The sequence below is a fragment of the Hemicordylus capensis genome, chromosome 4 (assembly GCF_027244095.1).
Source record: "Hemicordylus capensis ecotype Gifberg chromosome 4, rHemCap1.1.pri, whole genome shotgun sequence".
Classification (NCBI taxonomy): domain Eukaryota; kingdom Metazoa; phylum Chordata; class Lepidosauria; order Squamata; family Cordylidae; genus Hemicordylus; species Hemicordylus capensis.
In genome coordinates this window covers 127260550-127278841 of record NC_069660.1, presented here as the reverse complement: position 1 = coordinate 127278841, position 18292 = coordinate 127260550, and the positions used below count along the sequence as shown (strand labels likewise).

The window sequence follows — 18292 nt, the reverse complement described above, 5'->3', positions numbered from 1 at the left end:
AATGCTGGAGGAAATAGTACAGTTAAGAATCAGGAAGGATAAGAGATCATTAAATAATAGGAAAATGTTACTATTTGTCTACTTCGTCAGAACAGAAAGTTTTAAAAAATAGTTGGAGAACTGGGGCGGCGGGGGGGCGGACACATACTTATGTCAATGACACAAATAATACTGAATGGCTGGCTTAATCTCAAGAAGGGAATTACATTAGATGCCCACAAACTTCCTTCCTTAGCAAGTGGTTTTCACTGCTCCTCTCTGTTTCCGCTTCCTGAGGAAAATTTGTCACTATTGATCATCATTTCTAATTTCCCCTCCTTTCTTTGTACTTTGCTTCTCTGGAGAAGAAACAGGATGGGCATATTTCAAGAGCTTGGTGATGGATGTCTCATCCATTCCCTGAAACTTCAATAAATGACTCTTTGGACTCAGTAGCATGGCATCTGGCAAACTGTAGCATACTCATTACGCTATTTAACTTCTGCTGGGAAAATAGAATTGTGCAGATGGGCCCCTGGGCTGGAGGAGTGCATAGATGGCATGAGGCCAACATCTCCTCAGCTTCACCAAGTGCTCCTGGTGACTACTATAAATGCTGGTCCACTCCACAGTCTGAGGCACTATCTGTATTTCCGGAGCCTGAGGCCAACACTTAATGTATTTCATTCAATACTACAGGTATTCTTCCATTTCTGGAATGCAGAAACATAAGTGCATGGCTTTCTCTGTCTTCTGTTAGTGCATGGCAGAAGACAAATTTGGTGCATTCATTTAAAGGAGTCGGCTTTCCATTACGGGACTTAAGAAGAAAGGAAACAGCTAAAGAATACAAACGTGAGAAATACTGCTATAAAACCTAACACGTCTAAAACAATTTCTATTGCTGGAAATGTGAGTGAAAAGACTCTCTGATCCTGGGAAGCAAGGAAAATTCAGGCTGGACTCAGAAAGGCCCAGTGCACCACCACCATTCCACAGAGGAGACAATGGGCTCTCCACTCTCTGTAGATCTGGTGCCAAAAACATGGATGCATCATGCTTCTCTAGGCCCAGGTCAAGAACTGGTGTGTCAACATGGTTTAGCTTTATTAACCCATGTCAGTAAAACATGTCTCACAACCCAGTCAGAGTGGGGAAGTTTGCTTACCTTCTAATTCAGCAACGAGATGCTTATTCCTCATTAGAACTTTCTACAAGCCAGTAATGACTGAAGAACAGGGTATTTTCTTGGAATTAATGACTGGCCAGGAAGAGCTGATATGGGTACTTACCCCAGCAGGTCATTAAACCCTAGGAAATGCACCTAGTTTTTTATTCCTGTTTCAAAATGGAGGAAAATGGGCTCAGGGAACTGCTAACATCTGCTGAATGGCTTTAAAAATGTTGAGTATAACTTTAATTTGCTAAAGTTGACGCAGAATATTTTTTAGAGAATGAATGCTCCATTTCCAAAGCAAACAAAGTGTTCAAAATCTTCTCTCAATGTTTTTTTGAGCCTAATGTGTGTCTGTATGGAATGTAAGCAAAATAAAATGCGACTGAAATCAAAAGGGTGAAAATGTATCCATGCACACAGACAACAGTTTTACATAATCACCAATGCAAAAGGGGGGGGGGGGGATGCTGAAATACAGGATGGCATATATTCTAAGGAGAGTTTCCTCTTCCATACAGCAGCCCTTCCTGTGTTTTCAGCATGGGCATTAGTTGAATGTTTAAGATCAGGTGATGCAAGTGCTCAAACTCTCTCTTAGCATTAAGGATTTGTTTCCCCCAGTAATCAAGAGATGCTCTCAGCTCATTTTCAGGAAGAGGACTGACAGAGTATTTCAGAAATGGCTTTAATTTTCTCTTCCTTTACACCTCGAGGCAACGTTTTCAAGATGTGCTTATAGTCCTCATAAAATTGTGAAAATTGTTCCTTTCTAATAGGACCAATGTCTTGTGCTCTAAGCAAAGGATTGTTCTTACTGAAGTTACACATCTCCAATATGCCTAACTGTTCTGTACCATTGCCTGTCATTTTTCAGAAAGAGCTATTTGATCAACACATAGCCCTGGAATGCACAGAAAGATTGCAATTCTGCACAATTCCCAATAAATCAATAGAAATCTTGAGAGGTGGAGCCCCCGAACCAACTCATCTCTCTCAGGGATTTTGTACATTGTGTGTGTGTGTGTATGAGAGAGAGAGAGAGAGAGAGAGAGAGAGAGAGAGAGAGAGAGAGAGAGAGAGAGCAGCCACTTCAGACAGCAAATTGGTGGAGATGGGGGCATCTTCACACTGCCTTATTGGCCTCCTGCCCCTGCCCTGCCCTGTGACAGCAGCGACAGTGACCACTCCTCCCACCATGGGTGGGGGGAGAGGCCTGCTCAACTCACCCCCTAGCCGTGCACATAGTGGCTAAAATTAAGAAAAGCAGCGGTTTGGTGCGGCGGAGCTCCCCTGGTCATTTGGAGGCCGCCACCCCCGGACCTTGGAGGCCACAGACCGGGGCCCTAAGATCTGGGGGTAAGAGTGGCTCTGAGACCAGGCTTTTGTTGTGAAAATGCTAGATTTTCTAAGAAGGCAAAGCATGATATTTTATGCCCAAAACATGTAAAACAGCTTCCAAACAAATATATCATAGCCAATGTAATTTCTAGAACAGGTAGCTACTTACAAATAAACTAAAGCCACACAATTCCTTCCATTCAACTGCGTACTTTCTCAGACACATCACACCATTTTTGAATCTTTTCAAGTGACTTTGAGATTGTGCACACTCTCTTCCAAGCTTGTAAAGTTGTGTTCTCAAGCACCACGTGAGCATTACTTAAATGAGCATTTGTGGTTTCATCAGAGATTAAATGATAAACCAGTGTTATAATCCAGATACAAGAAAAAGCTATATAATCCCGCTCAAGAAACTATTAATTTCTATCTAAGGGTCTTCAGGCTTGGAAGTACAAAGGCAGCTTTTTGACAGATACCATGTATGTGCACTATTATCATCTAAATAATAATCATAAACATTTTCACCCCAGGCAGATTCAAGCAACCCACTGATGTCCTGGGCATGTGTTAAGGAAACCATCATGGGCAAACTGTCTCACCTGCTGTAGAGGAACAATTTAACATGAAACCTTCAGATGACTAGAGGCATATCTGCACTACAAAATTATAGTGGCTTTGTTCGTGTGTGTGTGTGTGTGTGTGTGTGTGTGTGTGTGTGTGTGTGTGTGTAAAGCCTTGACAATTAATCTTGGGAACTCTAATTTGGCAAGCAGCTGAGAATTCTGTTAGAAGTCTCTACACACACACACACACACACACACACACACACACACACAATGTTGTCACACAGTTGCACATACAATACCAAACAACCCCAACCACAGTTGCACCAGTCCACTCTACTATCTTAAACATAGACCTCCTTTTCCAGGTGGCAGGGGAACAACTTCAAAGGTGATGGCAACCACATCTCTCAAGATACACATAAAGGTGGCCTAAGGTGACAATACTGCACAATCTACTGGAAGATAAATCCTACGAATATCAATGGAGTTTACAAAAATGTAAGTGGTAACTATACACCAACATCACAGTCTATATTTTTTCTATAATGTTTAGCTCTCCTGGTATGGTTTTCAGTTTGCTTAGGGAAAGGTTAGTCAGTCATTTTTCTGAGCCAATGGTGAAAGGATTTAATTGTCAGTCAAATGCCACTAATTTACTTTACTCAAAGTTCTGTTTAGTCAAGGAAATCCCTGTTTCCAGGATGATTTAATTTATCAAATGTTCCATTAAAATGCCATGATGTGCACTGTCAAATACTGAATGAGGGTCACCAAGAGTGCTTATGTACACCATGGGAAACTTGTCACTCACTTTCAACGATATTTTTTAAGCTGTGTTCTTTGCTGATGTCTTTCTTTATAGTTAACCTTCTAAATCCCTTTCTTGAGCTCCATACATTAGGGGGAATATTTGGGGGGAAACAATAAATAAAAATAGAGATTATGAGCTAATTCACATATATTTGTGTAATATCATAGAAGACAACAGGGCTATACCACAGAAAGAAGATTCTGAGCTGAATTCCAAAATGTTTTGGCAACTTGTTCTTGTAGATAATTTCTCCTGCTGCTGAGCTTTATGCAATGGCAATTGTAACTTTGAACAAACTTTATCCATGTTCAGCATCAGCCTCTGCTCAGACTCAAGAGGAATGGCCACAGGAAGGGCAAATCTTCCTTCTAAAATGCCTAGAACTAACTCAAATGGAGGATAGACATGGGAGTACATGCAGAACAATTACAGCAGTCCACACAATGCAGATGTCATGGGCAGAAAGATTTCATATCTATCTCACAAGCAGAGCAGCCCAGAGCTATGTTGTTGTGATGGAGTGTCCATTAGGGATGTGTGTTTCGTTTCGGATACAAAACGTTTTGTGCACAAAACAGGCCATTTCGGCTGTTTTGTAGCCAAAACAAAACACCCAATGCTCAAAACAGAAAATTTTGTAGCCAAAACAAAACGTCCCTGTTTCGGATACAAAATGTTTTGTTGTTTCGACTGTTTTGGAACTCCATTTTGCAATCACAAAAATGCTTTCTCCTTCAGTCTCCATGTTGAGTTTTGACATCTGTTTGAATTTCCAGCCCTTCCAAACCACAGACTGGCCAGCGAAATCATGGGCTGATCTGCTGGCAATTGCCTCCTTATTCCTTTTAAGCAAATTTAAGCGTGAATTTTACCCTCATTGGCTAGTGGGGCAGTGTGCATTTACCCTCACTGGCCAGTGGGGCAGTGTGCATTTCATTGTTGTTGTTTCACACTGTTGTGTGTAGATCAATTGCATTTCGGGCGGGGGGATGTGGATGTGCATGACCTTTGGAAATCTGCCTGATTTTTTTCCAAAGCTCTGCTGTTGTTGATGTGTGATGTTGATATTATTTGGGGTGGATTCGGGGCAGAAAGGGGGCTTTGGGGGCAGAAGAGTGGTTCTAGTAGTAGTGCCCCAATGGGTGCCTGCTGCCACCCAGATTCCAAAGGAATTGGGGAAAGGGCTGATTTTTAAAGAATTTCTGAAGTTGACATGTCTTTGGGGCAGATTCAGGGCAGAAAGGAGGCCTGAGGGGCAAAACAGTGGGTTGGGTGGCAGTGCCCCAAGGGGTGCCTGCCACTTGCCCTATTCCAAAGGAATAGGGCAAAGGGCTGATTTCTTAGGAATTGTTGAAGTTTATGCTTCTTTAAGGTCGTCCCCCCAGGGAATAATGGAGATTTCAGAAGACCCATAACTCCACCCAGGGGGCACTGGGGTAGCTGGGAGCGAGTGGTGGTGTAGTGCACACAGGGTGCCAACCACCCCCATGGGTTGCTAACCCATGGGGTGCTGGGTTCTGTTGTTTCTGAGGTGTTCTGAGTGTAGATTCTCTGGTAGCATATGAGATTTTCAATGACAAACCATGAATCTACTCTCATATGCTACCAGAGAATCTGAATCTACACTCAAACATCTCAGAAACAACAGAACCCAGTACCCCATGGGTTAGCAACCCATGGGGGTGGTTGGCACCCTATGTGCTCTACACCACCACTGTGCTGGTCAATGACCGTAATAAAGATTATTATTATTATCTACACCACCACTCGCTCTGGGCCACCCTGGTGCCCCCCAAGTGCAGTTATGGGGCAGGAATTATGGAGGTCCATCATTCCCTATGGGGAAGAACTTTACAGACACGCCAACTCCATTACATCTTTAAAAATCAGCCCTCTGCCCAGTTCCTTTGAAATAATTCTGATAGCTTCCTTGCCCCCTCTGGGCACTACCACCCACCCTACTCTGCTCTGGGCCACCCCTTTCCCCCCAACATGAAGCTATACTTTTGCTGAAACCTCAATTCTTCCCTATGGGAAAAATCCTGTACTTCAAAAATTCACCAAAAATCAGCCCTTTGCCCAATTCCTCTGAAATTTGGGTGGTAGTTTCCACCCATTGGGCACTACCATCCCCACCCACTAGTTTTTCCCCATGGCCATTTTTTAAAATCCAAAACATTTCAGATTCGGATTTTGCAATTTCGAACAAAGAACAAAACTGAGGTGTTTCGGATTGGCTGATTTCGAACAAAAAACAAAATGGGGGTGTTTCAGATTCGGGCCAAAAACAAAACAGAAAAAAACAAAAAACGCACAACCCTAGTGTCCATGGACAACCATTGGGGAAGCAGAAGAAATGCACCTGGATGGGCATGCAAGAGCACAGAATTCACAGTGATTCTTTTGAGGTTTTTTGAAATCTTGAGATGCTTAAATATCTCCAAGTGGAGCTAGTTATACTGTGCCTCTATCTATACCATGTATAGTCAATATATGACTGACATTAATATCAGAGTGGGGTGGGATGGGTCGGGATGGCATTCCACTCCTTTTCCAGTAGACTATAAACCATCTCACTTTTTTTCCAATGGATGTAATCAGCTTGAAACCGTCCCATGCTTCCCCTTTGTCCCACTTCAAGCACTCTATAGAACCATACTTTCTGTGTCCTCTATGGAGCAGGGCAAGAGCCAATGAATACAAACCTTGATGCACTTGGAAAAGGATAACAGTAACTGGAGTTCAGCCAAAACAGCAGCAGATATTCCTGTAAGCTCCCTGGCTGCATCTTTCCCACTGTCAGGTACAGTGCCCTTTGACAGACCTCACTTTGGAGTCAGCTAGTTGAGCCACCTAATGGCACAGCAGGGAAATGACTTGACTAGCTAGCCAGAGGTTGCCGGTTCGAATCCCTGCTGGTATGTTCTCCCAGACTATGGGAAACACTTATATCAGGCAGCAGCGATATAGGAAGATGCTGAAAGGCATCATCTCATACTGCCGTGAGATATGGCAATGCTAAACCCCTCCTGTATTCTACCAAAGACAACCACAGGGCTCAGTGGTCATCGAGAGTCGACTCTGACTTGATGGCACACTTTACCTTTACCTTTAGTTGACTGTTAGGATAGACAACCCATTGTCCACTTATATGTTCAGGCAATTGTAGGATATCCTGTTATTTGGGGAGTTTCCCTCCAACAAAATTCAGTCACAATCACTCTTAAGAACTCTGGCAAAGAATGGCAACGAAGAATTTTTACCCAGCAACCTGGGTCCTATCCCATAGGGGGCTTCCTATCGGGTAACCAGCACAGTCTCTAATCCCAAGGACCCCTTATTATGCACCTCACTCTAATACAAAGGCAATGGGGTCCTTAATGCTCCCCACAGTGTAGAAAAGAACGGAAGCTCTGTGAGAGTGCTCTCCTTGTACTGTACATTTCAAACTGTCCACTCCTCTTTGCCGGCATTTTGACTCAGAAGTGTGATCCACTTAGCTGGATATTTAACAGAGGGGTCTACTGCAGCTTATGCTAGAAAGTAGAAGAGCACTTTTCAACTCACACAGCAGAGGGCAAAGCTACTATTACCTATGTTGTTGTTCAACTGAAAATATGGCCTCTGTTATGAATCAGATTTGGGACACTTACATAGGAAGCTGCCATATACTGAGTCAGACCATTGGTCCATCTCGCTCAGTATTGTCTACACCAGGGCTGCACAACTCAAATGCCCTAGTGGGCCAGAACCATCTACAACTTGTCATGCAGGGGCCAAGGTCAATTTTTTGCACATTATTACATTAAAATAAAAATATTATTTGTTACTTGTGGATCTATTCCGTCAATTGACCCAAGAATAGTGACCAGAAAATAGGTCCTGTACCTGATCAGTCAGTGGGGCCCCTGGAGTGCAAGCCAGCCCCCCCAAAATGCCAGTCCCCTCCTCTCCCTAAACTGTTGTTGTTTTCAGGCTGCAATGCTAAGCATGCTTAGATGGGAGTAAACTTCACTGGGTACACCATGGTGCATATTTCTGAGAAAACATGCATAGGATGGCTCTATAAGTCAGTTTCCTGCTCCTGTGTTGCTGCAGGATACCAGGGGGCCAGTAAAATAGTCCCTGTGGGCCAAATCCGGACCCCGGGCCTTCTGTTGTGCAGGCCTGGTCTACACAGACTGGCAGTGGCTTCTCCAAGGTTGCAGGCAGGAATCTCTCTCAGCCCTTTCTTGGAGAAGCCAGGGAGGGAACTTGAAACCTTCTGCTCTTCCCAGAGCGGCTTCATCCCCTGAGGGGAAGATCTTACAGTTGCATCATCAGCTCTTATATCAGTGTAGATTTTGGTGCTATATGTAGTAATGAAGGAAAGCTGAATTTAACTACACAAACACTGCTGTGCCTGCATAATATTGCCCTAATATCAGTGCTGTAGAACCAGCAGACGGAGATGTCCTTAAGGCTAGATAGATAAAACAACATGTTTGTAAACAGACTTTAGATCATAATTCACATTGCTCTGGCGGCATTCAGACGTAACAGACAACCACAGTTATTGTGGCCAGGATTTCAATACGAAACTCCAAATTGCGCTGCAGATGTTCACCGAATTGTGGCCAGCCAAACTCCAGTTGCAGGAGAGGGGAGCCCCTCCCTGCTGCTCTGCCTCCCAGGCTCATCCCAGCCAGCTCCATAGCCAGACTGTGAGCAAAGTGTCACTACCTCAGCAGGGCAGCCGCAATTGGCTATGATCTTGAAGAGGCATGCCGAGCACAATCGTGCATTTTCAGAGCACTCTGCCGGCCCTCGGCAGGGAAAAGGCACTGAAAGCCCTTTAAATGCCTTGCAATACCAGTGCTTAATGGATAATGGATAACCACAGTTAATCGTGACCAAGGTTGCAATTCCATTATGCCCGAAGGAGCAAAACTGCTGTTACGGGCCAAAAGCTACCTCTACCACTTGCTAGGTGGGGGAGCAAGGGACAGAGGGGGAATTGGGGATGCCTCCAAGTGACTGTGCAGCTTGACAGGCTGACAAGTCTGGGATGGGGCATGGTGGCGTCCTAGTAGCCTGGCAACTCCATAGCTGCATAGCTGAGAGGAGGGGAGGGGCTGGTTTTCAGTGAGAAGTGCCAAAAGCATGGTGTAGCCATCTCCTCAAGTGGGCCTGCGCAAACTGCCTCTATGATCGCAGTTTGAAAATAGCTGCAAAAGTGCAGTTATGGCTGAGCTGTGTCAGCCGTCGGACATAATGCTTCGGAGGCCAAATCTCAGGTATCACCAGAGAATCTTAGAGATAACTGAAGGTTCAAACTGGAGTTTGGCAAGACAGACCGGAGGTAGCTTTTTGCCCGTTACAGCAGTTTTGTGCATTTGGGCATAATGGAGTTGCAACCTTGGTCATGATTAACTGTGGTTATCCATTACGTCTGAATGCGAGCATTGCATCTACAGTGTCAGACCTAAACATCTCCTAATTACTTCAGAACATTCAGTATATACATTTGTAGATCATGCCCAAACTACAACCAACAACACATTTATTATGGATCAGAGGAGTATATTCCTTAATTATTTTTGTGGTTTGCTCTGCCGTGTATTGAACTCCCCCCAACTACCAGTTTAAACAGAAGATTTCTAAAGTTAATCCTGGAATTTGCACATACACCATTTGCTACAGCTTTCAGTTCCTTTAGTGCATTTGTATCTTTGTTTCTCCATTAATGCAGAGAACATATGCACTAATAAACTCCTGCAAATAAGCAATCTTGATGTGAGATTCATTTTGTGCAGTGTTTTACTGAAATGAATGTTGCATACCTGCAGATTGGTAAAACACTACACCACACAGTTTTGATACAAACACATGTACAAGCACAAAAAGCTTGCATTGTTGCAATGTTTTCTCAATTGACAAAAGTGCACTTACACATCAGTATGACACGGCATGAAGATTCCTGATGCAACCATGCACATGATATGGGGTAGTAATATGGCAGAAGTGAGATACTGATGTGAAGGAGCTAAAAACTATGGGAGGCTTTGCATGCATCATGCTTTGTACACATCAGAAGCAAGATCAGGTAATTCAGAACTACAAAATCTGGGGAAATTTTTTGGATTAAGATAACTTTGGAAGTACCCCTAAATTCACAGGGATTCTTGTATAGTTTCTCCTGTCAGGGCCCTGTGAAAGTAAGACTTAAGGTAGCTGTAATTTGGTTAATGTTAATGCAATTTCTTTTGTACTGAAAATCAGTTCAAAGCACTGTCAGCTGCTTTGATAGCAACAAAGGCTTAATTCCTAGCAGTTTTTTTTAAACCCTCTGCTTAAACTGCCTCTATCATATGCAATAACAATTATATATCAATTGCCTTCTCTTTTTAATATTTACTATAACATAATTTACTGTAATCACTAGTTGATATGCTTTTGTATCCTCATCTCTTGTACTCTCTTGTTTGAGCAGAGAATGTCATTCTCTGCTCATTAAGTTCACTCAGACAAAGCTCAGAAAGCATCTTTTTTGTCATTAAAACAAAACAAAACACCAGTGCATAGCTTATTTAGTATTACATGCTTTTTCCTGGGGAGGAAATAGGGATTTAAACTAAAACTATTTCTTCAAGCCCAGATTCTGCAGAGCATTTTATAATAAGCAACAAGAGATTTCTACTCAGAGAACAAAAATCTGTCCTCATTTAGTAATACATTTAAAATTGTAATGATGATAGTTCTGAGGTGAATTCATGGAAACATTACACACATTAACACTGAGTAGTCTATAAACAGTGGCTGACATCTTGACTAGTGCAGCTTGGGCACAATTTGAGATATGTGCGTGCTGTAGATGAGATCATCTAACTCAGCAGCAACAGCAAACAAATAGGGGGGATAATTTTGCAATCTCCTCTTTCCCCGGAAATACCCTGTGCTAACTGAAAATGTCCCTCAGGGTCACGCCGCACAGCCCTCAGGGACATATTTGTGAGCAGCATAGGTTGCTTCCAGGAGAAGGGGAGACTGACAAAATTCACCTTGTCCCCATGTGAGCACCACTGCCGTGTTACTTTGGAAGACTTCAGCAACACCAGCACATCCTCATGCAGTACAAGCGCTGTGTTAGTAAAGATGTTGCACAGTGTATTTTTGTACAAGGCTGGAGATGCCCAACAGTTTTTAATAAGAGGCTTTGCTTCTTATGAAGGAAGAACACCTTTCTTTTCTCTCATAGTCCAACAGGTTTCGCAGGGTTTTGAAACAACAAAGAGCCTGTTTATGAGAGTGAAGGGGAAGATAAGCAGCAATCCCAATTATGGACCTCTTCCTTGGGTGATGCACTCATATCCTCTTGCACAGAGGATACTCTTCCAAGGGTGGGGGCCTCCTAGTGGTAGGTGATGTGGTCATTAGGGGCACAGAGAGATGGGTTTGTGATCTGTGTGTAGACTGCACAGTGACTTGCCTGCCTGGAGCAAGAGTTGCAGACGTCACACAGCATCTAAATAGACTTTTAGGCAGTGCTGGGGAGAAGTCAGCTGTCACGGCGCACATCGGCACAAATGATGTCGGGAAATACAGTCGGTCCTAGAAGCCAAATTTAGGCTGCTAAGTAGCATATTATAGGCTGCTAAGTAGCATATTAAGTAGCAGTCCATGACCCCCAGGGTAGCACAGGCAAGGCTTGTGAACTCTCCTCCGGGGGGGGCAGCGGGCGGCTTCTTTAAGGGTTAACGGAGCCGGTGCTCCGTGCCACCCAGCAGCCCCTGAGGCGGGGAATCGCCTCCACCACTCACCTGGCTCCTGTGGAGGCAAGCCCCCACCAGCGGCCAGGTGAGTGGTAGAGGCGATTGCCCACCGGGGGGGGGCTGCTGGGTGGCACGGAGCACTGGCTCTGTTAACCCTTAAAGAAGCCGCCTTGCCCCCCCCCCCCAGAGGAGAGTTCACGAGCCGTGCCTGGGGTAGCATTCTCTGAAGTGCTACCTTTTCCACACACAGGGCCAGTGAGACATGTGGACCGAGGGGTCTCAATTCATGGATGAGATGGTAGTGTCAGAAGGAGGGGTTTAGATTTGTTGGGACTGGAATACATTTTGAGGGAGCAAAGTCTGTATAAAAGGAATGGGCTGTACTTGAACCAAGTTAAAACCAGACTGCTGGCACTTAAAATCAAAAAGGTTGCAGAGCAGCTTTTAAAATGATGCCTGGGGAATTGCCAACAGGAACTGGGTGGTATCGAGGGTGCAAACATTTCAGATAAACCAGAATGGAACAGAATAAAACCAGGAGTTCTAGTCAGATGGAAACACATGACAGCTGGTACAAAAGTTAAAGTGACAGTAAGGAAGACAGCACATGCCAATGCCAGTAAGGGACTCAGAATAGAGCTGTTTATTTATATTTTTTAATCAAGATTTTATTGTCTATATACAGAGAATACAAAAGGCAAGGGGAAAAATTGAATCAGAAAGATAGAAGACATCTCTAAACTTCTATATATTGTGGTAAAATATAATTGAAGAAATACAGATTTACTGTCTATACCGTAAGAATTGATCATGTAATAGCAATCAAATTTAGGACTGGTTTATGCATTCTTGCAGATATCAAGCTGAGTTTCAACAAACAGACATTACATAATTACTTCAGTGCAGCTTTTATTTAGTGAGTACATTCTAAAAAAGAGGCGGGGGAGAGAAAAAGGAAAAGAGGGAATCTCAAAATTATTATCTTAAAAAAGATTAACATAAAAAGATAAGATTGTGTATCATAAAAAGGTGCATAACCAAGAAACTACCTGAGACAGTCAGAAATCAACTACATTATAAACCAAAAAATGAAAAAGATTTTTTGTCAATCAGTTAGTCCAATAGTCAGAGCCGTCTATAAGTTCGAAAAAAGAGAAATCATACAGCCAAAACTGTATAGAGCTGTTTATATACAAATGCCAGAACCCTCCGAGCCAAGATGAGCGACCTGGAGTGCATGGTTGCTGATGAAAACATATAGTGGGAATAATGCAAATCTGGTGGAAGGGTGAGAACCAGTGGGAAACTGCTATTCTTGGATACCGTGGCCAAATTCAGACATAACATGGAACCAGACTGAAACAGAGGTTGGAACTCCACTATGTCTGATTGCATGAAACCATGGTTTCAAGTCTGTGGTTTGCCTTGCCAAAATCCAATTTGAATCTTAGGTTTGCACAAAGATTCGTCACTGAGACCTCCGGACTGGCCACCAAAAGGTTAAGTCTGAACCCGGATTCCATAACTGCAGTTTTGTGCCAATTTTGGAACCACAGTCATGGAGGCGGCGCTGACTCGGACAGGGATTTGGCTGCTCTATGTACACTGCAGGTCTTGCTGGCCACCTCTCGGCCACATTGCCATGCCGCTGCTATCCTCCCCTCTCTTCCCCATTCTGCCTGGCAACAATGATGCGTTCAGAGAATTTAAAGACACACAACCCTTTCAGCTATTCCTAGCTCTCAGATGCTGTCAAGGCTGACTGGGTGCCCCCCGCCCAGTTTCGAGGGGAGAGAGGGATAGGGATGGTGGGCAGTGGGGAGGCACTCCCACACACGGCTACATGTCTTGTCGCTCCAGCCAAGCTGGCAGCCATCTGGGCAGAAACACGAATGCACACCACACAGTGCTACACTGCAGCACTGTACCCCTTCAATACATCGCAGCACTTCACAAAAACCCCTTAGTGCTTTTGTACCTAACACAACTATGCCCCTCACAGGACAACCAAGGCTGTTGTCCCACTCACACCTAGGTGGCCAGATTTGGCTTTTTAAAAGCCAAATTCTGGCTTACAGCCCATTTGACCCACGAGTATACCCCTTAGGTTCTGGCCACCCTGACTCACACCCAACAAAGGCAGCCTGGCATAGGAAAGGTGTTACTTGCTGCACGGGTGTGCACCGACAGCAGTCATCATTGTCAGGGTCCTAGGCAGCTGGAAGGTGGTGGGCATGGGGTGCCAATGCACCCACAGCATGGGCTCTCTTCTTCAGAAGCAGAGCAAAAGACAATGCTGCTTTGAAGAGCCTGGGGTATAGGCTGCCCTTGCTGTGGTTTCCCTGCAGCATCTCCAAAAATTTTCTCTGCTCAGAAAGTGCTACCTGGCCAAAGTGAGGCAGCTGAATGCCAACGGGCTGCTGTGGGGGTACACAGTTTAATTCCAACACACCTACCCCTCTCCTCTTTGGTTAACTCTACAATGGAGCGTTTCTCAACATTTGTGTAAATAACGTGATGGGGATGGGGAGGACCCATTGTCCTCCCCATGTAAGAGCCTGGCGATTGTCAAGAAGGCTGCTCATTAACTTCTGGACCAGTAGAAATGCTTGGATATGAGTGGGTTGGTAGGTGAGAGGAACCTTGTCCTGCTTCAAGAATAGGGCACAGATGTTGAGTCAAGGGCCCTCCAATGCCACACTTGGCCATTCCCATGCCTCCACTTGTTTCCTCCCTACAAGCAGTCGATGAATGTGTCATTGATGCCCACCCCAGTTGTCCTTGGCAGTATCTACTGCCCTGCAGCTGCCCCATTGTTTGATGCACTCCACTGCTCTATTGTGGAATTCTTGCAGTAGCAACTCCCTATACCTGGCCCTATCATGCTGGGGGGGCGGGGCTGTTCACCTGGCCACATCCACAAATGATCTGCATGAGCATACTGACAATGAGTGGCCCATCACATACACCTGCCCCAATTGCCAGTCACGTGATCACTGAAATTTGGTCACTCACGACTTCTCACTTAAGAATATAAGAACATAAGAAAAGCCCTGCTGGATCAGGTCCAAGGTCTATCTAGTCCAGCATCCTGTATCACACAGTGGCCCACCAGATGCCTCTGGGAAGCCCACAAGCAAGAGCCAAGGGCATGCCCTCTCTCCTACTGTTACTCTCCTGCAAGTGGTATCTAGAGTCATCTTTCCTCTATTCTATGATAGCTAATGAGATTTTCAATGAAACACCATGAATCCACTCTCATTTGCTATCATAGAATCCACACTCAGAACACCTCAGAAACAACAGAACCCTATACCCCATGGGTTAGAAACCCATGGGGGTGGTTGGCACCCTATGTGCACTACACTACCACTCGCTCCGGGCCACCCCAGCACCCCCCAAGTGCAGTTATGGGGCTGCTGAAAGCTCCATGTATACCCTATGAGGAAAAACCTTAAAGACGCATAAACTTTAACAATTCCCCCAAAATCAGCCCTCTGCCCAAATCCTTTGAAAAAATTCAGGTAGCTTCCTTGCCCCTACCTGGCACTACCACCAACCCCACACTGCTCTAGTCCACCCCTTTGCCCCCCGCGTGAAGCTATACATTTGCTGACACCTCAATGCTTCTCTAAGGGGAAAAACCTTAAAGACACGTAAACTTCAACAATTCCCCCAAAATCAGCCCTCTGCCCAATCACTCTGAAATTGGGGTGGTAGCCTCCACCCATTAGGCACTACCATACCACCACACTCTTTTTGCCCAGATCCCACGCTATGCCCCCGAACTGCCCCAAAGACACTAAAACTTCAAAAATTCCCCAAAAAGCAGCCCTTTGCCCAATTCCCCTGAAATTTGGGAGGTAGCCTCCATCCATCAGGCACTACCACCCCACCCCACCCCACCCCACCCCACTTTTTTTATTTTGCCCCTGGGACCCGAAATTCGAGCTGACGTCACATCAGACCTTTTTGCATTCAAATCAATGGAGGCAAAAAGGTGGGAAATTCAAAGAGACGTCATCCTGAATCACCCGAATTTTTCGGGCACGAATCAGGGGTGATTTGGCTCGGCCCCAAAAAATATCGGGGGACATCGGGGGTGATTCGGTTCGGACCCGAATCACCCAAAATTGCTCGTTTCGGGCACAGATCAATCTGTGCCCGAAATTTTTTGCACATCCCTACCCCCCTCTACAATATCTGAGTAATAACTGAAAAAAAACAACAGAGCAAGGAATGAACAGAACAAGGGACAACAGAGCAAGGAATGAACAGAACAAGGGACAACAGAGCAAGGAATGCACAGAACAAGGGCAGGCTGGAATACGAAAGGTTGAAGAATTCTAAGTATGAACACGGTCTGCGGTAAGTGAAAGTTGCTAACAGCAATCTGTGCCAATAACAGTCTGCTTAATATAGGGTTCAAGATAACTGGCAGCCAATCAGGCTTTCCTGAGTCAGCACTTCTATTTCCTCTCCTGTGATATATTGTGCCTGAGTGTCTCCCACTGAGCCTTTCTCTTGAGATGCCTTCTTAACACAGGTGAAATTCCAGCTTCCTCCTGATCAGCCTCTTCAGCCCTCATGTCTGCCAGCTGCCCAGACTCCTCTGTATGCTGCCGTTCCAGCTCAGCTCCAGAGTCGGTTATCCCAGCCAAATCCTGCTGCTGTGCCTCTGAGCCTGCACTCCCAACCGAGTCCTCCCGTTCTTCCTCTGACTCAGAGGTCTGAACCATGACATGGACCAAGACTTGGGAGAAGACCTTTCCAGTGAAGATGTTCCACTACACTCCATCTGATGCCATGACTGGCTTGGGGGGTCATCACAACAGCCTGGGCAATGCCAGGCCATAGGGTGAAAGCTGAAGGTGTGGTTCCCCACCAGCACACCTGTGGGGATCAAGGTCACATGGTGCCAGATTGGCCAGGTGAGTAAAAATTTGTCTTGCAATTGTTTGTGCAGTGCTTGGGGGTGCTGAGGGATGGGTGGGATTGTGTGGTGCCTGTTGATGGTAGTATGGTGAAAATTGTGGCTGGTGTTCTGGAGTGGGGGAGTTGACGTCATGTGTTGTCCATGGATGTTAGCAGTGTGAAAGTGGTTCTTGGCATTCTGGGTGAGGTGGGAAGTGTGGGGTGGTGCCTGTTGATGGTAGCAGGGTGGGTGTGCTTTTAGCTTTTGCGGGGTCATGAGGGGGTGGGGTGTGAGACCAGAGCAGGGTGGAGGGGTGCATGTGAGGGATACATTATCTGCCATCCAACAAAGCACAATCCTATCTGGGGTGTATGGCACTGAGGAGTTGAAGGTGCAAAAGCTCGATGGAGGGTAATGGTAGACTGAGGATGAGACATGCCCCATCGACGGGGGGCTGGAAGAACTCCCTGACCCCACATCACATCTTGACAGGTCATGTTACTAGATTTATCACACCTAAATTCTATAATGCTCTACCTTCTCCATGCCCACTCTCCAGAGTCACCAGGATGTGAGGAAGCTGGTTAATGTTGATGACCAACACCGAGCATGTGGCCCAGCTGCACAAAAGGAGGTATTTTGACCACCTCCAGCTCACCAAGGACCTAGTCACACAGCGTGCAGAATGCTCCTAGGCCACCTGTGATGTGCTGCACGAGCTAGATGTGAGAATTGACAGCAGCAGGGATGAGAGCGGCCTTCGCAAGGCATGCCTGGGAGCATCTCCCTCTGGTCCATTGCCAAGGGGGGCAGATACATGTGGTTGGAAGGACGCACCACCCTTTAAGCCACTGATGGACACACCTGCGGCAGAAGCAGGATCAGAAGTTGCAAACAACTGCCCCCACTTTGCTAATGGAAGGTTTACCACTTTATTAAAGCCTAATAAAGTTAAAGCATTCTTTATGAAACCATTGTGTTTATTTCCAAATGCAAGTGTGGAGCTACCCCCTCACACCTGGCAGTTGCGTGGAGGAAGAGAAGTTTGGGGGTTGGATGGGGAAGGTAAGGGCATGGGATCCTCCTTGCAAGTGGCAGGGACAATGGTGAGCGGTTTGGGGGGTTGGATCGGTCAGGGAATGAAATGGGAACCTGCAGATGATGGTGGGGAGGGCAACAAGAGGTTTTGGTGGGGTTGGATGGGAAGATGGGGTCCCCCACCACACAGCAAGACTCAGTATGTACAGCAGGGACTGCACTGGGGGTACATAGTGTGTGGAAGGCTTGCTTCTACCAAATATGGATGTTTGCCCCAAGATTCTGAGTCCCATGGTTCTGGGTCCCAAGGTTCTGAGAGTAGAAGGTGCGGAGGGAAAGAAAGCTGGAGTATTTTGCAACTGTGGAGGGGGGATGGAAAGCAGCCATTCCCCAGGTCCCCCAGCTCTAAACTGCTCACATGCAGCAGAATGCACGGAGCTATAAATTTGTGCCCCTGCCCATGCCCACTACCAAGTATGAGGATTTGACTCCCTGCTGTAAAGTATTTGGCCAGCAATCCCATGTTCTCCTGCAGTTTTATTAAGATAACACTGATGCAAGCACAGTTTGGGAGGGGTTAAGCTGTCATTGGCCTGAGGAAGCAGGCCGGCAAAGCCAGCCAGCGGAGCCAGAGAGAGCCAAGTGCAATCGACATGCCCCCTTTGGAATCCTGGCCAATGGTGGCCGCCTGGATGATGTGCTGACACTGTGCCC

The 18292-nt window shown here is 45.7% G+C and overlaps 1 protein-coding gene across 14 annotated transcripts in view; it reads right to left on the bottom strand.

The window, feature by feature from the left end:
- Positions 1–18292, bottom strand: part of DPYD (dihydropyrimidine dehydrogenase) — a 773239-nt gene that overhangs the window by 284145 nt on the left and 470802 nt on the right. Inside the window, exon 16 of one of the 14 annotated variants that reach the window (XM_053242821.1) lies at positions 12240–12300. The exons of 11 other annotated variants lie outside the window; for them this stretch is intronic. In XM_053242821.1, the coding sequence (XP_053098796.1) occupies positions 12286–12300 (15 nt within the window). In that variant the 3' untranslated portion in view covers positions 12240–12285. Of the gene's footprint in view, positions 1–12239; positions 12301–12521; positions 12553–15531; positions 16519–18292 lie in introns of those variants that run through there. 2 more of the 14 variants (XM_053242820.1, XM_053242819.1) reach the window with 2 other exon arrangements.